Below are 24,414 nucleotides of genomic sequence, written 5' to 3' on the forward strand. Positions count from 1 at the left end.
TCTTTGGACTTGTGGGAGGAAACCGGAGCACCCGGAGGAAACCCACGCACACACGGGGCAAATGTGCAAACTCCACACAGACTGTGACCCAAGCCGAGAATCGAACCTGGGACCCTGGAGCTGTGAAGCAACAGTGCTAACCACTGTGCTACTGTGCCGCCATAAACAGTGGCTTTCGCTGTACCTCTAAATGGTTTTGGTGGTGACCAAGGGTTAGTTGGGAGCACTCTTGGTTCTGAATCACAGGATTGTGAGTTCATGTCACACATCCAGAGATTTGAGCATAGAATTCCAGGCTCCCACTCCAAAGCAGCACAGAGAGAGTGCTGCACTGTCAAAAGTTCTTACTGCCTTTTGGGTGAGATGTTGAACCCAGGCTCTGACTGCCCGCTCAAAAAATCACAGCATTGTTATGGTGCAAAAGGAGGCCATTCAACCCACCCTGTCTGCGCCAGCTTGTCAATTGGATTTCCCCTCCCACACCGCCAGGAAACCCACGGGCGGGGGGTGCACTGCTGGCAGGAAAAGTGAATCGCAATGGCCGGAGAATTCCAGACCAGACATTAGACTTCAATCTCCAGAGTTACTCTATCAACTACCAAAATCGGCTATTCGCATCTGTGATCGTAGCAATGTAATGACTTGATTTTCAATTGCAGTAAACAAAGTATGCTCATGTTTTGTCCACTTCCTGTAGCAAATCAAGCAGTATTGGCTGTTACATTAGTCTCGAATCACATGTGGCACCCAGCTACGGAGAATTCAATCCTAAAAGAAGAGCCATAGGAGCGGTCAGTGATCTCACAATTCATATTTGTGTTATGGGCCAGGGTTTATAGAACCCCAAAGTGTATCATGGAGTTCACCTGACCCACAACTTTTAATAGATTGTGGTATGGGGAGCACACGGCCCACTCTACAGGTGTGGGACAGCAGAAATGGAAAAGTATTTTTTAAAGCAAACAATGTTTATTCTATGAACTCCAAGTTCACCTTTTTAAAACATGCAGTGAACATCTTAGCAACCATTAATTCAAATACAACCCCCAAAGACTACAACACTAAGTAAACCTTTAAGCTTTCCTTTTTAACATCCATACGACTTAAAAACAAAACCTTTATCAGAAGCACATCAGGTTAAAGTCACTACTGAAAACATTTATAATTCTGAATTCAGCAAATGATCAAGAGATAGTCTTTTGATAGCAGAGAGAACAGCAGTACACCTGCTTGGTCTGGCTTCAGCTCCAACACTGAAAACAAAACTAAAACACACCCTGCAGCCTGCTCAAAAACAAAAGTAAAAAGCTGACAGACAGCACTGCTCCACCCACTCTCTGACATCACTGCAGTAGTAAACAGCCATTTCTTAAAGGTACTCTCACTACAGATATTTATATACACACCCATTTATAAACACCCATTTCTTAAAGGTACTCTCACATGACATTTGCATGACATGGACATGCATCCAAGTGTTTTTGATCATCATGTCTTTGAAATGGAAACAAAAGTTGCCAGAGTGTTTCCTGTGGATTTTAACATTGGTTCATTATTACCCAAGAATTATTGATTCAGTGCATCTAGTTGGCTTAAAGCAATTAGAGTGCCTCTTCTGCCTGCTATTCTTTCAATGTCATCATTAACCTGGCTATAAATTCTGCACTGGAGAAGGAACTTTACTGCTCCTTGTGGAGAACATTTAACTGTGTCGGCTACAAGGGGGTTTCGAGCATGAGGCCAAAATATTGTTATTGTAGCCCTAGATACGTCTGGTCATTTGTTCTACAACACTGCTATAGAAATGTAGGGCGCTATTCTACCCCCCCACGCCGGGTGGGAGAATCGGCGGGGTGCCGCGCAAATCGCGCCCGCTGACCCGACCCCTGCGCACGATTCTCCAACCCCCCGGAAACCAGCGGCGCGCGATTTGCACCGGGCCGCTCGGAGAACCGGCGAGCGGCGATTCTCCGGCCGTTCACGACGGCACAAACACTTGGCCTCCATATCGGAGAATCGCCCCCGTAGTGCCTACCACAATCTCAGGACCTCCTAAGGCCATAGTCAATTGATGTCTCTATGGAAGTGTAGTTACTACTGTAACACGGGGTAACCCGGTTTAATAAGGACATGGACAGTCCACACCGAGTAAGAATGAAGAACTCTGGTTTCTTTACAGTTACGTCAGATACAAGTCCCAGTGGATCCTTATCGGATCTCTCCACGGCCGTGCCTTACTCTCTGACCTTTTATTCGTAGCTGAATGGAGTTCCCCCGCTCCTCAGCTGGGGGGCTTGTACTCCTCGAGAACCAGGGAGAGGTAAGCATACCCACCCCATAAGACCCACGCCGGATATGACACACGGCAACATGTTTGTACACAGAAAGATCCAACAAACGACAATACCGTTAATGACTATTTTTAGTGGTGCTGTTTGAGGGCCAGAATACCAGGAGAATCCCCATATCCAGGGGATCTTTCTTGTCCACCTGAGAGGACAGACCTGCCCTCGATATACCATCTCATCTGAAAGAGGCACCTCAGGCAGAGCAGCACCTCCTCAGTACTGGAGTGCCAAACTCGATTATGTTGCTCAAACCTCTGAGGTAGCTGTTATTAGGCCTGAGGACTTTTCTCTTGGTTGGGGGGGGGGGGGGGGGGGGGGGGAAGGGGGGGTGCGGGGGGTGCGGTGTGGGGGGGGGAGGCATCTGAAGAAGGTTCAACAAAACAAGCAAACAAACAGTGATTTTAGATTGACTGAATAACTACCTGAGGATGAGGTCAGAGCCTGGTGATGTGTTCATTTGATAACAATGTTGTAATTCTGGTGATTAATCACCCAACGCAATGAGTCAGTGCACGATGATCTCCATGTTGGCAATGACCATAATGACCTGCAGCTCATGATATCACTGAATGTAAATCATTATCAAATGAACAAGGAGCTGATCTGGGTGAAGTAATATTTTCCCGCGTGGGAAATACAGCAGTGGCTTCCACAGGTGGGGCTGGCTGAGTGGGTTCAGGGGTCCTCAGTTCCATTTGGTCCAAAACTTTGCAGGAGTGTTAATAATGGAACTTATTGGTAGCAGATTGGGGTTTATCACCTTCCCCCAACTCCTCAAGTGGTCGACATGCTTTTTGTCAATCCTTCCTTTAATATTGATCACATATGACACAGGCCCTGATTGGGCCACGATCCGTCCAACTAGCCAAGGTGGCCCCGAGGCGACGTTACAGACCAATGCCGGGGGCTGGATTCTCTGATTTGGAGTCTATGGCCCCCGCCGGCATAGGAACAGTGGCGTGTTACGCCAGGAAAACTGGCGCAAAACGGCTACCTGTTCCCCGTGTTGCTGGGGGCTGGCAGGGAGGCAGCGCAGAGCACCTGGCTCCAGCTGCCGATATGGCCTGGAGAATTGCCGGGTCCGTGGCCGCGCGTGCGCGCGGGGGCGGCCTGCAGCGGACCCGGCCCGCGAAATAGTACATAGCCATTCATGCGCCCCGGACCGCCCCACCACAGTGCCCCCAGCCCCGAATATGTCCACCCCAGCCCGCGGATCGGCCCTCCCCCCGACCGTGGCGGTGCTGGACAAGAGAGACCCACGCCGTCGGGACCTTGGCCGGTTGGGGACGGAACATCGGGGGGCGGATCTCAGGCAATGGCCTGAGGCCGTGGACACGTGGCGCGGTGTACTCTGCGAATACAGGAGGCGGAGCATCGCGAAAGCGGCGCCGCCTCCGATTTCAGCCTCATCGGGGATTCTCCGCCCCGTCGCCAAACACGTTGTCAGCGTCGGGGTTCAGAGAATCCAGCCCCGGATCGCCCACCAAGAAAGACCTGCCGCCCACCCTCCAAGCAGTCCATTAACTTCTCTGGGAGGCCTGACGTGCCCCCACCCTCCCTGCCAAATTCGTAGTTACTACTGCACGGGATCCAAATGGGTCCTGAGGCGAAGGCCCGTGAGCAACGCAGCAGCTGTCACCCCCCCTTGTGGTGTGGGGTGTTGAATACGACAATAAAAAAATTGGTCAATCATTGGTTTCATTAGACTTTACGCATCACTTCCTGAGGGTATGAATGGTTCTCCCAGCCAACCGTTGGACGCGGGGTGATAGAGGGCCATCCTGGTATGGTGAATGCCATTGGATCAGGTGAAAACCTGGGCATCGCCGCCTGTAAAGGGGTGGTATTGTCAGGACTCTGGAAGCCCATCAATGGCAATCCACCGTGGCCGCAGAGCTCTCGGTCCCTATTTCCTGTATAAACAACTACTTAGAGTGAACATCCAACAAGATTAAAGACATACTGCCCATGAATGGGCCCCCACAGTCAAAGCGGAACTGGGTCCACAAGCAACCTGGCCATTCCCAAGGGTGGAGAGTGACTGATGGAGGCAGGGTATGCTGTGTTTGACAAGGATGACACTTATACCAATTCTTCAATGGCTTTATCAATGCCTGATCACCAGATATAGCTGTGTGCCAACATCTTCATTTTTATCTGCCCAAGGTGGGCACTCTGCAGCTCCAAAAGAGGCGCCCCCTAGCTGGAGACTGAACTGGTACACGTGATCCCCACAAAATCACACTATCCTCGCAGGTCAATTCATCCTGACCGGTAAAATAGGGCCTTAATTGCTCAGATTTCTCATAGTGCAACCCTGTGTGTATCATTCTCTCCACTTTTGATAGTGTGGGATCTTTTTGGGTCCAGTTACAGATGTCCGGCAGTCACTGACAGGAGCCAGGATTCTCCGCTACCCGGCGGGGCGGGGGGTCCCGGCGGGATGGGAACCACTCCGGCGTCGGGCCGCCCCAAAGGTGCGGATTTCTCCGCACCTTTAGGGGCCAAGCCCTCACCTTGAGGGGCTAGGCCCGCGCCGGAGTGGTTGGCGCGCCGCCGGCCGGCGGGAAAGGCCGTGGGGGCACCCCCCGGGGCCAGATCGCCCCGCGCCCTCCCCAGGACTCCGGAGCCCGCCCGCGCCGCCAGTCCCGCCGGTAAGAGAGGTGGTTTGATTCACGCCGGCGGGACTGGCATTACAGCAGCGGGACTTCGGCCCATTGCGGACCGGAGAATCACTGGAGGGGGGGGGGGGGGGCCCGCCGACCAGCACGGCGTGATTCCCACCCCCGCCGAATATTCGGTGCCGGGGAATTCAGCGGCCGGCGGGGGCGGGATTCACGCCGCCTCACGGCAATTCTCTGACCCGGCGGGGGGGTCGGAGAATCCTGCCCAGGGTGTCTAGGAAGTTCAGAGCCAATACGATCTCCTAAGCTCTTTGTGGAGACGGGATGCTCTTCGGCAAGGGAAGCCGGCTCAATGCACCTCCGTTGGCAATCTGTGTGCCTGGCACGTGTTGGAAAGCATAATTGTTGGCTGGAAATAGCAAGGCCCAATGCTGCACCCTAGCTCAGGCTATTGGGAGTATAGGCTTGTCTTCCATCAACATTTTCAGTAGTGGCTTGTGGTCGGTGACGAAGCCAAATCACCGTCCATACGCACATTGGTGGAATTTCTTCACACCATACACGACTGCAATGCCCTCCTTCTCACTCTGGGCATAGTTCCTTTCCAATTCTGAGAGGGTCCTTTACATAGAATTTACAGTGCAGAAGGAGGCCATTCGGCCCATCGAGTCTGCACCGGCTCTTGGAAAAAGCACCCAACACAAGGTCAACACCTCCACCCTATCCCCATAACCCAGTAACCCCACCCAACACTAAGGGCAATTTTGGATACTAAGGGCAATTTTTCATGGACAATCCACCTAACCTGCACATCTTTGGACTGTGGGAGGAAACCGGAGCACCCGGAGGAAACCCACGCACACACGGGGAGGATGTGCAGACTCCGCACAGACAGTGACCCAAGCCGGGAATCGAACCTGGGAACCTGGAGCTGTGAAGCAATTGTGCTATCCACAATGCTACTGTGCTGCCGCACGAGTTCCTTGAGGTTAAGGCGATGGGGGGGGGCACAGAACCATATCTTGTGGGATAAAACTGCCACTATACCGTAAGGGGCACATCACATGTGAGCACGATCGATTTTCCAGGGTCGAAATGAACCAAAAGATTTGAGGACTGCAAAGGTTTCTTCACCACTTGAAAAGCGTCTTCTTGGGGCTCCTTCCATTGCCACGGCAGGTGCTTCTTTAGTAGCTGGTGTGAAGGTGCCAGTGTTTTGGCTAAATTCAAAATGAATCTTCCGCAATAACTTACCATACTGAGGGAGGGTTTGAGCTCACTTACATTTCTGGGTTCTGGGACTTTGCGTACAGCCTTGACTTTGTCCTCCAGGGGATGGCAACCCTGTCGCACCATTGCAAAATCCTAGATAGGTCTCTTCTGAGGTCTGGAAAGAACATTTTGTGCACTTGAGATGGGCCCCTCCATCCCGAAATCTCCTCAACATGTCCTCCAGGCTGGCCCTATGCTCTTCAGTGGTGGTGCCAGTGACTAGAACGTAATCGAGGTAGACCAACACCTTGGAAATTCCTTGGAGGAGATATTCCAGCTTACATGGAAAATAGCACAGGCTGAAGTGACACCGTGTACTGGAAAAGGTCCTTGTGGATGTTTACTGTGGCAAACTTCTGGGGTTCTTTGTCCAATTCTAATTTCAGGTATACGTGACTAGAATCCAATTTAGAGTAGGTGAGGCCCCCCCCCCCCCAGCTTGACATAGAGGTCCTCGATCCGGGGAATCGGGTACCTATCCACCTTGGCAGCTTGATATATGGTCAGCTCGTAGTCCCCACAAATTACTTTCGACTGATCCGGTTTGAAAACGGGGACTATGGGTGCTGCCCTCTCGGGTCTGATTGTGCCCAGTTCTAATCTCTGAAGCTCAGCTTCAACCTTCTGCGATTGGGCATGGGGCACTGGTCTGGCTCGAAAGAATTTGGGCATCAAATCCGGATTGACATAGATTTTGGCTTTGACACCCTTGATCCAGTCTAGTTCTTTGTGAAAAATGTCCTCCTACCTCCTCAGGACATCTTGAAGGACCCCATCGCAATTTTTTAAAATTTCCAGTCTCTTCTCATGAGAATGGGTCCGTGTCCTTCCACAACAACCAAGGAAAAATGGGCCTATTGCTCTTATACACCAAGGGAGTGTGTTGCTGGTCCGCAGTGTAAGCAGAAAACCTGGCTGTAGAGCTGTTCAAGCATAACTGCTGAGTTCCGTCCTGAATATACTTGGAAGTCTGTTCTTCTGCAACCGTCACTGAAGCCTCGTCCACTTCTATAGCTGGAGGATGCAAATCTAGCATGCTAAAAAATGTTAATGTCATTAACGGGCTAGAAGCTCCCGTTATGTTTCGGCTCTCACGCCGGGAAATTCACCGAGTGGGCAAGTTTGCCCAAGTGCGGCCCAGATTCGATGGACCCCGAGGTGGGTCATGGGGATCAGGAAATAACTGAGGTGCCACCCAAAGTCCTTCAGAAGGCCCCTGTCACCCCCCCCCACAACACAAATCGTGCCCCCCCCCCCCCGCTGACAAGTAGGAGCATCCTCCCCTCCCCCCCGCCTCAGGAATAATGGGTCACGCCCCCCCCTACAGCATGATGTATGAGGGTTACCCGAATACCCCAATGCCACCTCCAACGATCCCAGCAGCATCCCCAACAGATTCCCTCATCAAATTCCCATCAGGTGCCATCATACCCCCCATCAGACTCCCCCCCAATCAGATTCCCCCATCAGACACCACCGATCAGTCACCCCTGCCTGAAAGCTGAAGAACAGTTCAGGCAGTGGAGTGAAAAATCATTACGTTGTCATTTACCCTTCCCTAACACCTGCTGCCTCAGACAACAGTGTTTAAAGCAGTGGCTGTTACAAATGCCAGAGGCTTCTTCGGAGGCCAAAGTGCACTTCAAAGAGTCTCTGATGGGGGTCTCTGTTGGGGTTCTGATGGGGGTCTCTGATGGGGGTGTCTGATAGGGGTGTCTGATGGGGGGGGGGGTCTGATGGGGGTGTCTGATGGGGGTGTCTGATAGGGGTGTCTGATGGGGTGTCTGATGGGGGTGTCTGATGGGGGTGTCTGATGGGGGTGTCTGATGGGGGTGACTGATGGGGTGTCTGATGGGGGTGTCTGATGGGGGTGTCTGATGGGGGGTGTCTGATGGGGGTGTCTGATGGGGGTGTCTGATGGGGGTGTCTGATGGGGGTGTCTGATGGGGGGTGTCTGATGAGGAGGTGTCTGATGAGGGGGTGTCTGATGGGGGTGTCTGATGGGGGTGTCTGATGGGGGTGTCTGACGGGGATGTCTGATGGGGGTGTCTGATGGGGGTGTCTGATGGGGGTGTCTGATGGGGGGGTCTGATGGGGTGTCTGATGGGGGGGTCTGATGGGGTGTCTGATGGGGTGTCTGATGGGGGGGTCTGATGGGGGGTGTCTGATGGGGTGTCTGATGGGGGTGTCTGATGGGGTGTCTGATGGGGGTGTCTGATGGGGTGTCTGATGGGATGGGGGTCTGATGGGATGTCTGATGGGGGTGTCTGATGGGGTGTCTGATGGGGGTGTCTGATGGGGTGTCTGATGGGATGGGGGTCTGATGGGATGTCTGATGGGGGTGTCTGATGGGGTGTCTGATGGGGTGTCTGATGGGGGTGTCTGATGGGGGGTCTGATGGGGGTTTCTGATGGGGGGTCTGATGGGGGTGTCTGATGGGGGTGTTTAATTGGGGTGTCTGATGGGGGTGTCTGATGGGGGTGTCTGATGGGGGTGTCTGATGGGGGTGTCTGATGGGGGGTCTGATGGGGGTGTCTGATAGGGGGGTGTCTGATGGGGGTGTCTGATGGGGGTGTCTGATGGGGGTGTTTAATTTGGGGGTCTGATGGGGGGTGTCTGATGGGGTGTCTGATGGGGGTGTCTGATGGGGGGTCTGATGGGGGTGTCTGATGGGGTGTCTGATGGGGGTGTCTGATGGGGGTGTTTAATTGGGGTGTCTGATGGGGGGTCTGATGGGGGTGTCTGATGGGGGTGTCTGATGGGTGTGTCTGATGGGGGGTCTGATGGGGGGGTCTGATGGGGGGTGCCTGATGGGGGTGTCTGATGGGGGTGTCTGATGGGGGGTCTGATGGGGGCGTCTGGTGGGGGTGTCTGATGGGGGCGTCTGATGGGGGTGTTTAATTGGGGTGTCTGATGGGGGGTCTGATGGGGGGTGTCTGATGGGGGTGTCTGATGGGTGTGTCTGATGGGGGTGTCTGATGGGGGTGTCTGATGGGGTGTCTGATGGGGGTGTCTGATGGGGGGGTGTCTGATGGGGGGTCTGATGGGTGTGTCTGATGGGGGTGTCTGATGGGGGTGTCTGATGAGGGGTGTTTGATGGGGGGTCTGATGGGGGTGTCTGATGGGGGGTCTGATGGGGGGTGTCTGATGGGGGGGTGTCTGATGGGGGTGTCTGATGGGTGTGTCTGATGGGTGTGTCTGATGTGGGGGTCTGATGGGGGGGTCTGATGGGGGGTCTGATGGGGGGGTCTGATGGGGGGTGTCTGATGGGGGGGTGTCTGATGGGGGTGTCTGATGGGGGTGTCTGATCGGTGTGTCTGATGGGGGGGTCTGATGGGGGGGTCTGATGGGGGTGTCTGATGGGGTGTCTGATGGGGGTGTCTGATGGGGGTGTCTGATTGGTGTGTCTGATGGGGGTGTCTGATGGGGTGTCTGATGGGGGTGTCTGATGGGGGTGTCTGATTGGTGTGTCTGATGGGGGTGTCTGATGGGGGTGTCTGATGGGGTGTCAGATGGGGTGTCTGATGGGGTGTCTGATGGGGTGTCTGATGGGGGTGTCTGATGGGGGTGTCTGATGGGGGGGGGTCTGATGGGGGTGTCTGATGGGGGGGTCTGATGGGGGTGTCTGATGGGGGTGTCTGATGGGGGGGGTCTGATGGGGGGTGTCTGATGGGGGTGTCTGTTGGGGGTGTCTGATGGGGGTGTCTGATGGGGGTGTCTGATGGGGGGTGTCTGATGGGGGTGTCTGATGGGGAGGGTCTGATGGGGGTGTCTGTTGGGGGTGTCTGATGGGGGTGTCTGATGGGGGTGTCTGATGGGGCTGTGTTTTAGGGGTCTCATTTGGAGGTTCTGATGCAGATTTTGATGGTTTTATATGATGGGGGGTGTCTGGTGAGGAGTTCTGGTGTGGGGTCTGACGAGGGCTGTGGAGAGGGTTGTGGTGTGGGTCTGGGGGTACCAATGGGGAGGGTGTTGGGTCACCCTCATGCCTGCATACTGTGGGGGAGGGGCTGATGTGACCTGTTATTGAGCTCTTACCCCACACATAAATTAGCATGGTGAAGGAGAGAGACTTGCATACCGGGCCCTTCTCTTCGCGCCACGGAGACCAGCAGCGATTCTCCACTGGCAGGAAGACTAAGGCTCGAGAACGGGGAATCCCGAAACTATAACAGCTCCAGGGTCCACACAGCCCAGGGTCCTGCTCCCAGGGCCCTTTGCAAGTTTCCCATTGGCCGGGGCAAGCGCGCTCCTCTGCAAGTGGCTCCAAGCCGGTCCCGTGGCCTGTCAAACCCGCCCTCCCTTAAAGGGGCCACACTACCTCAGAGTGGGTCTTCAATTCAGAACCTTCTAATTCAGAGGCAACCATGCTACCCACTGGGACACAGCTGGCAAAGTAATGACTCCTGCCCTTACCTCTCCCTCTGCCAGGAGCGTGGCTCCTATAGCAGTCATGAGCGAGGAAACCGCTGACGCTGGTCCAGTGATGTAGGAGGATCCAGTATCAACGACAGCAGCGCATCCTTTCCTGCAGAGTAACAACTCCCCATTGACAGAAATTCTAAAAGAGGAAAAAGAACAAGATTCATGAAAGGAAATCGCTCTTGCCCTCAAAGGTGATGAAAAAGATCTGAAATGTATTATTTACTAGAGATTGCTGGTTGCTGATTAGGAGAACGATGTCCTGACTATTACAATTAGGACTGGACTGTTTGCAAGGATGGCCACTGGAGGTCTGTACATTGGAGACATTTCTTGGGGAGTTTCAGCCAAGGATCCGTTGGTCGGACTGTCAACTTGAGTTTGGCTTAAAGTCTCATTTCAGCACAGAATTCTAGATTGAGAATCCCCATGCCGAACTCCTGCTTTCCTACAATGTCTTTCAGAACCTCAAGATTTACCAATTTTATCGCCAATGAAATGCCTTTGACGTTTTGTCACATTCCCCAAACAGCTGTGCAATAACAAGAAATTCATCTGTTTTTGCAATGTTGATCAAGCTCGGTGGCGCAGTGGGTTAGCCCTGCTGCCTCACGGCGCCGAGGTCCCTGGTTCGATCACGGCTCTGGATCACTGTCCGTGTGGAGTTTGCACATTCTCCCCGTGTGTGCGTGGGTTACGCCCCCACAGCCCAAAGATGTGCAGGCTAGGTGGATTGGCCACGCTAAATTGTCCCTTAATTGGAAAAAATTAATTGGGTACTCTAAATTAAAAAAATAAAATAAAATAAATGTTGATCAAGGGGTAGACATTGACCAGGACTTCCGCTTGTGACCATGGAGTGATTGGTCACGTAAAGGGCTGTTCCTGTTCAAAGTCACAGAAAAGGGCTCTTTTTACCCAGATCCGGTGCAATTTTGATGAAAAGGCGTAGGTGAATGTTAGAGGGGTAGTCCCTGGAATGGTATGTCTTCTGATCACCGGACCCGGCAGAAAACAGTGAGAGGTTTGGCTGGAAAGTTGAAACAGTCTTGTGCTTCACAGACAGTCTCTTCCAGCATGCAGGCGGGGGAGGGCAAGCTGTAAGGCCCCAGAAACAGGATCTGATGACTTTTATCAAGGAGGAATTCCATAAACAGAGGAAAGAAATGCGTGAGGATCATGCAAAGGGCATTGCAGAAGCTGTGGCACCCCTGAAGAATACTTTGGAGCGGATGGAGAGGTGTTTGGAGGTGCAGGGGTCACAGATTTGGGAAATTGAAGGAGTGATCTCGGACCACAGCGATTGTGTGGTGGCTCTGGAGGCGGAGGTGGGGCTCCTAGGAGACCTTTGAAAAATGCTGAGAGCAAAGGTGGAGGAGCAGGAGAATGCCTCAAGAAGGCAGAACCTGCGAATAGTGGGCCTGCCTGAAGGAGTAAAAGGTGTGAGTGCCACGAGGTACGTCTCGAGGATGCTGGCAGAACTGGTGGCGGAAGGGGTGCTGGATAAGGCACCTGAAGTGGACCGAGCGCATAGTTCTCTGAGGCAAAAGCCTAGAGCTGGGGAGCCGCCGCGGGCGGTGATCGTGAGACTCCATAAATTTGTGGAGAAAGAGAAAATTCTACGGTGGGCCAGGGAGAAGCGTAGCTGCGACTGGGAGGGAAATAACGTCCGGACATCAGGACATCGGAGCCAAGTTGGCAAAACGGCGGGCATGTTTCAACACGGCCAAGGCGGTGCTGTACCAGCGGCAGGTCAGGTTTGGGGTGCTCTACCTGGCGAAACTATGGGTGACGTTCGGAGGCCGGGAGTATTATTTTGAGACCCCAGAAACGGTCGAAGACTTCATTAAAGAGCATAAACTGGGGGAGAACTGAGTGGACAATGCTTGGGAACCGGGGTGCTGGCACTATGTAATGGGCGGGAGCATGTTTGAAGTGGGTGCAGGTGTTGGGGGATTTTCGCCTTTTTTTGTGGGGGGCGGGGGGGGGGGGGGGGGGGTGCGGGGGGCGTTTCAATTCAATGTTGAGATTGTAAGGAGTTGATGGGTGAAAAGTTTATGTGGGGATGGATGTTCCCATCCCCCCGCCTGTTTTATGGGACTGTTTGTGTTTAACATCTGTTTGTTTGCTTTTGGACAAGGCTACCTGGAGTTCAGGAGAAGTCCTTGTTTGGGTGGGAGAGGGTAAGGCCAGCAGGAGGCCTTCCTCTTGGAGCTGAGGAGTGGGGGGAGAGGGAGGGGGAAGTCATTAGGATGTGCCTTTGGGCAGGGGCTGCCGCGCTAGCAGGTTATGCTGGTGAAGGGAAGTGAGGTGGTGGGGGAGAAGGCCAAGAGGGGTGGCCGGGGGGAGGGGGGAAAGGGGGTGGGGGGGGGGAAGAAAGGGAAGGGGAAAAGCGGGGCGGGGGGGTGGGAGGTTTCTGCGACACGGCAGGGGGTGGGAGATGACATGGTCAAGGGTGAAGAAAGGGGCCATCTGGGTTGGGCTAGGTACAGAGTGGAATTAAAGGTGCAGGAGTTAAGTGGGGAAGATGACGGACGGTAGAGGGGATTGGAGGCGCAAGCCTCCGGTAAGGTTGGTAACGTGGAATGTCCGGGGACTGAATGGGCCGGTTAAAAGGTCACGGGTGTTCGTGCACTTCAGGAGCTTGAAAGCGGGGGTTGTCTTTTTGCTGGCGACACACCTCCGTGTGAAGGACCAGGTTAGGTTAAGGAAGGGGTGGGTTGGGCAGGTTTTTCACTCGGGGTTTGATTTGAAATCGAGGGGTGTGGCGATTTTAATGAGCAAAAAAATGGGATTTGTGAGTGCGAAGGAGGTGAGGGATCCACGTGGGAGAAATGTGATTGTGAGTGGGGTATTGGAAGTGGCACTTATGTGTATGCCCCAAATTGGGAAGATGTGGGTTTTATGAGGGGGTTGCTGGCAGCAATCCCGGATTTGGCCACGTACCAGTTGATCATGGGAGGAGATTTTAACTGTGTCCTGGAGCCGAGGGTGGATAGATCGAGCCCCAGGTCGATGGGTAGGGTACGAATGGCAAGGGAGCTGGGGGGGTTTATGGAGAGGATGGGTATGGTGGATCCATGGCACTTTCAGAACCCAGGGGGAAGGGAGTATTCCTTCTTTTCACACGTCTATAAGGTGTATTCGAGGATTGATTACTTTGTAGTGAGCCGGGAGATTTTGGTTGGGGTGGAGGGGGCAGAGTATGCGGGGATAGTTATCTCGGACCATGCACCCCACTGGCTGGATATTCGGTTCAGTACGGGACGAGAGCAGAGGCCGGGGTGGTGGTTTGACTCGGGGTTGTTGGCGGATGGAGGTTTTTGTGATAAGGTGGGGTTGGCGATTAGGGATTATGTGGAGATCAATCAGAATGGGGAGGTGTCGGCAGGCATTTTTTAGGAAGCACTGAAGGCAGTGGTCGGGGAGAAATGATCTAATTTACAGTTTGTGCGAATGAGGAAAGGAGGGCGGAACATGACCGTCTAGTGAGCGAGATAGTGGAGGTGGACAGGGAATATTCGAGGGTGCCCATCGTGGAGGGATTGGCGAGGAGGAAAATGTTGCAGGGGCAATTTGACAGGCTGACAACGGGGAGGGCGATAGGGCAACTGCGTCGGGCAAGAGGGGTGCAATACGAGTATGGGGAGAAGGCGAGACGCATGCTGGCGCACCAGCTGCGGAGGCAGGCTGCGTCCAGGGAAATATTGAAGATCCGGACTGGGGCTGGGGATGTGGTGTCAGAGCCAGGGAAGATAAATGAGGCATTTAGAGAGTATTACCAAGGACTTTATGAGGCAGACCCAGGAGGAGAGGAGGGGGACATGGGACGGTTTCTGGACAAACTGGAATATCCCCTGGTGGAGGAAGCAAAGAGGCAGGTGTTGGAGGAGCCCCTGGGGCTGAGGGAGGTGCTGGATAGTATCAGGGGTATGAAGTCGGGGAAGGCCCCTGGGCCGGATGGGTACCCGGCAGAATTTTATGAGGAATTTGCGGCGGACCAGGCACCACATCTGTTGGGGGCGTTTAATGAAGCGCTGGAGAAGGGGGAGTTGCCGGAGACGATGAAGCAGGCGGTAATCACACTAATCCCCCAAAAAAGGGAAGGATCCGGTGGAATGTGGGTCGTATAGACCCAAATCACTATTGAACACGGATGTGAAAGTATTGGTTTAGTTGTTGGCGGGGAGGATGGAGGATTGTGTCCCGGGGGTCATTGCAGAAGATCAAACAGGCTTCGTGAAGGGCAGGCAGCTCGCGAGTAATATAAGACGGCTGTTGAATGTGGTGATGAATCCGTCGAGAGCTCTGGTACAGGAGGTGGTGGTGTCCATGGACGTGGAGAAAGCATTTGATTGGGTGCAGAGGCGGTACTTGTTCCAAGTTTTGCGAAGTTTTGGGTTTGGGCCGAGATTTGTGGCATGGGTGCGGTTGCTGTATGTGGCGCCAAGAGCGAGGGTGAGGACAAATGATATGAGCTTACGAAGCTTTGACTTACACAGGGGTACGAGGCAGGGGTGCCCGCTGTCGCTGCTGCTGTTTACGCTGGCCATAGAGCCATTGGCGATGGCTCTCAGGGGGTCGGCAGAGTGGCAGGGGATAATGAGGGGACAGAGGGAGCATCGGGTGGCGCTCTATGCTGATGACCTCTTGCTGTATGTTTCGGATCCGTTGGAGAGTATGGGAAGAATTATGGGCCTGTTGGAGAGGTTTGGAGGGTTCTCGGGATACAAGCTGAATGTAGGGAAAAGTGAGGTATTCCCGGTGAATGAGCTGGCACAGCGGGCTAATTTAGGGGGAATGCCATTTACGGTAGCGAGGGATAGGTTTAGGTACTTGGGAATTCAGGTAGCGAGGGAATGGACAGGGCCCCATAAGTGGAACTTAACGAAGCTGGTGGAGGAGGCCAGGGAGGATCTTAAGAGGAGGGATACACTGCACTTAACGTTGGTGGGGAGGGTCCAAGTGGTGAAAATGAATATTCTGCCGAGGTTCTTATTTATCTTTCAGGCTCTCCCGATCTTTATACCGAAGGCCTTTTTCGGAAGTGGACACAATCATCTCTGACTTTGTATGGGCGGGGAAGGTGCAGAGGGTGGGGAGGGCCCTGCTACAGAGGCAGAGGCAGCAGGGGGGGGTTGGCGTTGCCAAACTTGCTTCATTATTATTGGGGGACGATTGTGGACAAGGTGCGGCGGTGGTGGGAAGGAGAAGGGGTAGAGTGGGTTAGGATGGAGGAGGAATCTTGTAAAGGGTCTAGTTTGAGAGCTATGGTGACGGCAGCATTGCCAATGGCTCCGAGTAGGTATTCAGGGAGCCCAGTGGTGCAGTCCACGGTGAAGATATGGAATCAGCTGAGGAGGCATTTTAGGGTGGAAGGGACGTCGGTGCTAACGCCGCTGTGCGAGAATCATGGGTTTGAGCCGGGGGGGGATGGATAGTGTATACAGGAGGTGGAGGGAAGTGGGGTCAAGGTGAGGGATTTGTATTTGGAGGAAGGGTACGCTAGTCTGGAGGAGCTAAGGGAGAGGGTAGAGCTGCCGAGGGGTAGTGAGTTCAGGTATCTACAGGTTAGGGACTTTGCACGAAAGGTCTGGAAGGGGTTCCCTAGATTGCCGGGATACACCCTGCTGGAGTGACTGCTGCTTCCGGATGTGGAAGGGGAGGGAAGAATTGGGGATATATATAAGTGGCTGGGGGAGCAGGGAGGCGAGCAGGTGGTGAAGATCAAGGAGAAATGGGAAGCGGAGTTGGTAATGGAGATCAATGGGGGAGTATGGAGTGAGACACTGCGAAGGGTAAACGGGACCTCCTCTTGTGCAAGAATGAGCCTGATACAGTTTAAGGTGGTGCACAGGGTGCGTATGACTCGGGCGAGAATGAGTGGGTTCTTTCAGGGGGTAGCAGATGGGTGTGAGAGGTGGGGGCGGGGGCCAGCGAATCATGCGCACATGTTTTGGGGTTGTGAAAAATTGGGAAGATTCTGGGCGGGAGTGTTCGCGGTGTTAGCCAGGACAGTGGAGGAGGGAGTGGACCCGGCCCCTTTGGTGGTGCTATTTGGGGTTTCAGAGAAGCCGGAGCTCATGGAGAGGAGGAAGGCCGATGCCTTGGCCTTCGCCTCTCTGATTGCACGCCGATGAATTTTGCTGGAGTGGCGGTCGGCATCTCCACCGAGGGTAGCAGCATGGTTGGGTGACCTGTGTGACTTCCTGCGGTTAGAGAAGATAAAGTATGAGTTAAGGGGCTCAGCAGGGAAGTTTGAGAAAAGGTGGGGGATGTTTGTGACCGTGTTTGAGGAGCTGTTCGTCGCCGGGGGGGTGGGTGATGGGGAGGGGGGGGGGGTGAAAAAGGAGAAAAATCTGTACAAACTGTATAGTTGATTGTTGGGAAGAACGTTTCCCGGGGTGTTTATTTACTGTAACCTACTTTGATACAAGTTTGAATAAAATGCGTTTTTTTTAAAAAACATTGACCAGGACAATCCCCCCTCTGACCCGACTCCCCCACCCCCCAACCTGATTCACCCTCAACACCCCACCCCCCGACTACTCTCCGGACCATCCAGTTACCTCGCCGGCCCCCTGACTCCCCTCGGCCCCCCCTTCCACCCTGACTGCCCTCTGGACCAGCCGATTACCTCCCCAGCCCCTTTACCCACCCTCAATCCCCCTTAAATGCCTCCTGGACTGGGCGGTACATGGCACAGTGGTTAGCACTGCTGCCTACGGCACTGAGGACCCCGATTCGAATCCCGGCCCTGGGTCACTGTGCGTGTGGAGTTTGCACATTCTCCCCGTGTTTGTGTGGGTTTCACCCCCACAACCCAAAGATGTGCAGGTTAGGTGGATTGGCCACACTAAATTGCCCTTTAATTGGAAAATAAATGATTGGGTACTCTAAATTAAAAGAAGATACATCCTGGAAAACCCGATTACCCCCTGACCCCATCCCAAGCACGCGGACCCCCTTCACCTGCCGCCCTACCCCCTCACCCACCCAGCTTCTTCCCTTCCCCTTCACCCACTTACCTGCTACCTTGATACAAATAAACACATACAATAGTAAATCTCCCTCTGCCCTTCCAGTTAAAGGCAATAGCAAATATTTTTTTTAAAAAGAATTTAGGGTACCCAATTCATTTTTTCCAATTAAGGGGCAATTTAGCATGGCCAATCCACCTACCCTGCACATCTTTGGGTTGCGGGGGCGAAATCCACGCAACACGGGGAGAATGTGCAAACTCCACACGGACAGTGAACCAGAGCCGGGATCGAACCTGGGACCTCGGCGCCGTGAGGCAGCAGTGCTAACCACTGCGCCACCGTGCTGCCCTAATAGCACATATTTTAGCCATACTAATCGGACCAGGTTGAAACAACATCACCTCGGGAGCAAATAAGTACAGCTGATAATGTATGGACTGGTGCCCATTGATTCAAAGCATTGAAGGTGTGATGGTCGAGGGTTTTAATGTATGCATTATTTTACTATACATAGCTATATTTTAATAGGTATAGATTAGATTTAGAGATTTGAAACGGGAACAAAGGTTGTTTACATTTTCTGTTTTCTGTTTACTGATACGCTCTCTATTTTCTGCTTTATCTTTTATTCAATTTTTAACTAAAACTTCCTTTCTCCAATCTACATGCTTCCTTCTGAAAAAAAACTCTTGAACCACACCATCCATCCCAAGTGAGTCATACGAGTGAAAAATTGTTAAAGAGCAGAACTGTTAAATATTAACAGTGCTCCCTTTGTACAGACTAATCTTTAAAGTTGTTTAGCACACGCGGTAGTCATTTCTGAGTGAATCTGTGCATGAGTGTTCTCTCCAGGAGAAGGCTGGAAGCGCTCACTCACCCCTTGACTTCAATCTGCCAGTAGCCTTTCTTGACCAGGCTCAGATAGTGGAATTCGCCACTGTAGTAGGAAGGGTCCCTGCCCCCCAGAATTATCTCACCGCCTGGGGTCCCTCTGGAATCTCTGTGAAGAGAAACAAAACAACTCGGTTAAAAGAGCAAAAACAATAAAAGCAGAGAGGCAGGAGATGGAGCAGAGGGTACAGGTTATTCACGTTGTTTGAATAATCTCAGGCCCAGGAGTTCCGATCCCCGGATGGTCGTACCAATGCAATTTAGCGTGGCCAATACACCTATCCTGCACATCTTTGGGTTGTGGGGGTAAAACCCACGCAAATATGGGAAGAATGTGTAAACTCCACACGGACAGTGACCCAGAATCGAAACTGGGACCTCGGCGGAACTTTGGCCTTCTGATGGGTAATCCTCCTGTGTTATGAACTCTCAGAAAAAGTCCCCGGGCGAAATTCTCCGGAAACGGCGCGATGTCCGCCGACTGGCGCCCAAAACGGCGCAAATCAGACGGGCATCGCGCCGCCCCAAAGGTGCGGAATGCTCCGCATCTTTGGGGGCCGAGCCCCAACATTGAGGGGCGAGGTCGGCGCCGGACGAATTTCCGCCCCGCCAGCTGGCGGAAAAGGCCTTTGGTGCCCCACCAGCTGGCGTGGAAATGACATCTCCGGGCGGCGCATGCGCAGGAGCGTCAGCGGCCGCTGACGGCATTCCCGCGCATGCGCAGTGGAGGGAGTCTCTTCCGCCTCCGCCATGGTGGAGACCGTGGCGGAGGCGGAAGGGAAAGAGTGCCCCCACGGCACAGGCCCGCCCGCGGATCGGTGGGCCCCGATCGCGGGCCAGGCCACCGTGGGGACACCCCCCGGGGCCAGATCGCCCCGCGCCCCCCCCAGGACCCCGGAGCGGGGGCCCGCCAACCAGCGCGGCGCGATACCCGCCCCCGCCGAATCTCCAGTGCCGGAGACTTCGGCAACCGGCAGGGGCGGGATTCACGCCAGCCCCCGGCGATTCTCCGACCCGGCGGGGGGTCGGAGAATCTCGCCCCCCGACTCTGATTTAAAGTCACAGGCTTCATCTGGTTCTGATTTATTCATCTGAATTAGTTACCAGGAAAAGTTAGAAGAAATAGAATCCAATTCTAACTATTCCAACCCAATTCTACTATTGGCCCAGCCCCAACTCCCACCCCATGCCCCCCCACCCCGGCTCCCACCCCATCCTCGATTCCTCCTCTCGGACCCCCATCAGACCCGGCTACTTCCCCGACTCACTCCCAACATTGCCACCCTCACCCCTGACTACCATTAGGACCTCCTGGCTACCCCTGACTCCCAACTACCCCCCCCCCCCCCCCCCCCCGCAAGACCCCCAAGCCCCCCTGATAGCCCAACTCCTCTCCAGGCCTGCCTTAACCCCTCACCTACCTGTCACCTGACCCCTCTACCACACACCTGTCACCCTTATCACCTCACCTACACACCTGCCATCTTACCCCCTCACCCACTTATACACTTACCTTCTCTCCGTAGCTTCTCAAAGTGGTTATTGGGCTTTCTACTAACTGGAATGTGACAGCAATGCCTTGAAAAGGGGGCAAAGTCTGGCTTCCCCTGACAATCCTAGAGGACGAAGGAGGACTCCCAGAACAGATACGCTCCACACTTTGGAAGAGGTCTGGTTTGGAATTCTGAGCCTGAAATGCTGAACTTCATCTTAGCTGAGCAAAAGAGCTGAGTGGTATTCTGATGGCAATAGCCAGTCCACGGAAGATTAGGCCCTCAATCTTTGGAATGGGGCCTCCCTCCAAAACTACCGCTGCTTAGCAGGACACTCCTCACCTCAGTAAGTGCGGCCACAAGGATAGTTAGCACGTGAAATGGAAAGTTTCACAACACCATAACTAGGATTGCCAACTCGGGTTGGATGTATCCCTGAAGCAGGTCAGGGACCAGGAATTCTGAGGCAAGTATCTCACCGCCTGACCTATCAGAGCCTGCCCACCATCTAGAAGGCACAAGTCAGGAGTGAATTGAAAACTGCCCACTTGTCTGGACGAGTGTAGCTCCAACAGCACTTAAGAAGCTCGACACCATCGAAGACAAAGCAGCCCACTTGATTAGCGCCCTATCCATCACCTTAACATTTATGCCCTCCACCACTGGCACACAATGGCTGCTCTGTTTACCATCCACTCACCAAGGCTCCTTAAACAGAACCTTCCAAACCCACAGACCCTACCACCTCGAAGGACAAGGGCAGCAGATGTATGGGAACACCACCATCTGCAAGCTCCCCTGCAAGCCACTCGCCAACCTGACTTGGAAATATATTTCCTTTCCTTCACTGGCATGTGTCAAACTCCTGGCACTCCTTCCCTAGCAGCACTATGGGTGTACCTACACCACATGTACTGCACTGGTTCAAAATAAGAGATGGGCAAAAATGCTGGTCTTATCGGCGATACTCTAATCCCATGAACAAATCAAAATAGAACATGACTCCCACTCCTAACTGCCTCTCCCATGCCCACTGATCATCTGACAAGTCCAATCTCATGGTACAACACTGTCTCACCTTCATTGAAAGGCAAACAAACCGGATTATTCCTGACTGTCAGATCAAACACCCTTTTGCCCAATCTCCAATATTTTTAGCACTAACCAACAATATTGTTCCAAGAGAATTAAAGATATGCATAATTATTTTAATGCCCCTCTGATCTTTCTCCCAGGTTCCTCAAAGCAGTGTCATCTTTCCTCGAGCATTGGCACCCTCACTGTAGCGAATATGCTCTTTAAAGATGAGAAGGCAATTTGCTTCGGAAGATTAGAAGGAGCCTTGGATTGCCACAGGCTGGACAGTGACTGACCGAGAACATTGTGCTGCTGATTTTGTGTGACGGGAATGGAAAAGATGTTTCCACTGCTGCTCACTGTATTTAGCACGGATTTAAAAGCAGTAGAACTAATTTGGTCCTCTCTCCCTCTTGTGTGGTTTCCCTGTTATCCTCCCAACCTCTTTAGCTCACGTGTCTTTCTGGCGTATGACTCCTTGTCCGTGTTTACCCATTTCTCTGTTACTCCACCTTCTGTCCGTATCCTGTCAGTTAGTCTTTCAGATTTGATCAACAGTATCCTCTCTCAAATACAGCCTTGTACTGTTATTCCATCTCCTGATTACACCCAGCCCTCTCTTTTCCCCCCAGAATGTTTTTATTGGGTTTTAGACACGGTATATTTACAGATGTACACACAGAGACACCAAAAAGAAATAACCAAAACATTACAAAGCTAAAAAACCAAGCGGTGGGAAAATAGAAACAGCGGAAGTGCATGTTCAGAGAAGCAATGAAGAGAGAATTTCATTAAACATGCCATTATGGGGGTGGGGGGGCACTGCCCCCCCCCCCCCCCCTCCCCGGTCCTCCCTCCCTTCCCTCTCTTCTCTCACGCCTTGGCTACATTCCCTTGGCTCTTGGCTACTTGTTTATTTATTTGTTTGTTCGTTGGCCGCAAACAGGTCCCGGAACAGTCGGGTGAACGGCTCCCATGTTTTGAGGAAGCCATCTTCCGACACCCGGATGGCGAATTTGATTTTCTCCATTTGCAGAATCTCCGACAGTCGGACAGCCAGTCTGCAGCTGTGGGTGGTGCTGCTGACCGCCAGCCGAGCAGGATTCTACGGCGGGCGATCAGGGAGGCAAAGGCAAGGGCGTCCGCCCTCCTTCCCATGAAAAGATCTGGCTGGTCTGATACCCCGAAGACAGCCACCTTCGGCCACGGCTCCATCCTCACCCCCACCACTTTGGACATTGCCTCGAAGAAGGCTGTCCAGTACCCAGCAAGTCTGGGGCAAGATCAGAACATGTGGGCATGGTTAGCCGGGCTCCATGGCACCGTTCGCATCTGTCTTCCACCTCCGGGAGGAATCTGCTCATTCGGGTTCTGGTCAAGTGGGCTCTATGTACCACCGTTAGTTGCGTGAGGTTGAGCCTCGTGCATGTGGAGGTGGAGTTACCCTGTGCAGTATTTCGCTCTAGAATCGCCCCCCTATTTCGAGCCCCAGGTCTTCCTCCCATTTCCTCCTCGTCGTGTCCAGTACAGTATCGGCCCTCTCTCGCAGTTGTTCATATATTTTGCTACAGTTTCCTCTACCTAGAATGTTTGCGTCCAATAATTCTTCCAGTAGCATTTGTTGCGGGGATGTCCTTGTCTCCTTCCGTAGGAAGTTTTTAAGCTTCAGGTCTCTGAGTTTGTTGCCCGTTGCTAGCTGGAACCTCTCTGTCAGTTCGTCCAGTGTTGTAACCCTGCCATCAGTGTATAGGTCCCTGACTGTCAGTGTCCCCTCGTCCTGTCTCCACCTTTCAAAGGTGGCGTCAGTGAGCGCTGGCACGAACCTATGGATTGTTGCAGATGGGGCCTTTGTCGGACATTTCGGTCAGTCCGCATTGCTGCCATAACTGGTTCCAGGTCTGGAGGGTGGCTACCACCACTGGGCTGCTTGGGTGGGATGGGAGTGCCGCCATGGTGAGGGCCCAGAGCGAGGTCCCCCTGCAGGAGGCCGCCTCCTCGTGCACCCACTTGGCTTCTGGCTCCTTTATCCATCCCATTACTCTTTCTGCTGTCGCTGTCCAGTGGTAGTATTGTAGGTTTGGGAGGGCGAGCTCTTCCCAGGACTTTGTTTTCTGTAAGACCTTCTTTGGGATCCTAGCATTCTTCCCCCCCATACAAACGCCATGATTACCTTGTCCAATGAGTTGAAAAAGGCCTTGGGGATGTAGATCGGGATAAATCTAAGTAGGAAGAGGTACCTGGGCAGATCGTTCATTTTGATCGTCTGCACTCTTCCCGCCAGGGAGAGAGGGAGTGTGTTCCATCTCTGCAGGTCCTTTTTGACTTCCTCTGTCAGACTGGTCAGGCTCCACCCCCCGCCCAGTCATGAGCGATTTGGATCCCCAGGTAGCGGAATTTGTGTCGGGCTTGTTTAAACGGCAGACCCCCCAGTGCTGCCCCTCTCCCTTACGGGTTCACCGGAAGGATGTCGCTTTTGCTCATGTTGAGTTTGTAGCCTGAAAAGGCACCGAACCCTTTCATGAGCGCAATGATTTCTTCCATGCTGCTTTGTGGGTCTGAGATGTAGAGGCGTAGGTCTTCGGCGTACAGCGCGATTCTCTGCTCTCTGCCTCCTCGAGGGATCCCCTTCCAGTTCTTTGTTGTTCTGAGAGTGATCGCTAGTGGCTCGATCGCTGGGGCGAACAGCAGCGGGGACAGCGGGCATTCCTGTACAGCTGGAAGTATCGGGCGTTGGTGTTGTTGGTCCGTACGCTCGCCATGGGAGCTTTGTATAGGAGCTTTACCCAGGAGGTGAACCCTGTTCCAAGCCCGAACCGCTCCAGTACCTCGATGAGGTATTTCCATTCGACTCTGTCGAAGGCCTTTTCTGCGTCTAGGGAGCCGATCACCTTAGGAGGGGATCATGATCATGTTCAACAGGCGCCTGATGTTCGATGTTAGCTGTCTACCTTTGACAAAGTCTGTTTGATCCTCTGCGACCACCTCTGGAATGCAGTTCTCCAGCCATTTGGCTAGGATCTTGGCCAGTATTTTGGCATCTAAGTTTAGTAGTGATATGGGTCTGTATGACCCACATTCCTTTGTCTTTCCTGCGTATTAGCGAGATTGAGGCCTGTGCTAGTGTATATATGTATGTATATATATCTGTGAACATCTCCCGCAAGCGCGGGGCCAGTGCTATCGCAAATCTTTTGTCGAAGTCCGCCGGGAATCCATCTGGTCCCAGCACCTTCCCCGCCTGCATGGAGCAAATGCTGTCCATGATCTCTCCCAGTTCTAGCGGTGCCTCCAGGCCCCATTT

General features: G+C 53.2%; 1 protein-coding gene across 2 annotated transcripts in view; it reads right to left on the reverse strand.

Annotated features, from left to right (window-relative positions):
* The window catches only part of ren (renin), a 77,352-nt gene that overhangs the window by 12,750 nt on the left and 40,188 nt on the right, over positions 1-24,414 (reverse strand). For both annotated transcript variants that reach the window (XM_072480052.1, XM_072480053.1), the window contains exons 6-7: positions 18,530-18,652; positions 10,661-10,805 (exon numbers count right to left, since the gene is read on the reverse strand). In XM_072480052.1, coding sequence (XP_072336153.1) covers positions 10,661-10,805; positions 18,530-18,652 — 268 coding nt within the window. The remainder of the gene's footprint in view (positions 1-10,660; positions 10,806-18,529; positions 18,653-24,414) is intronic.

This window comes from Scyliorhinus torazame, chromosome 17 (assembly GCF_047496885.1).
Source record: "Scyliorhinus torazame isolate Kashiwa2021f chromosome 17, sScyTor2.1, whole genome shotgun sequence".
NCBI lineage: Eukaryota > Metazoa > Chordata > Chondrichthyes > Carcharhiniformes > Scyliorhinidae > Scyliorhinus > Scyliorhinus torazame.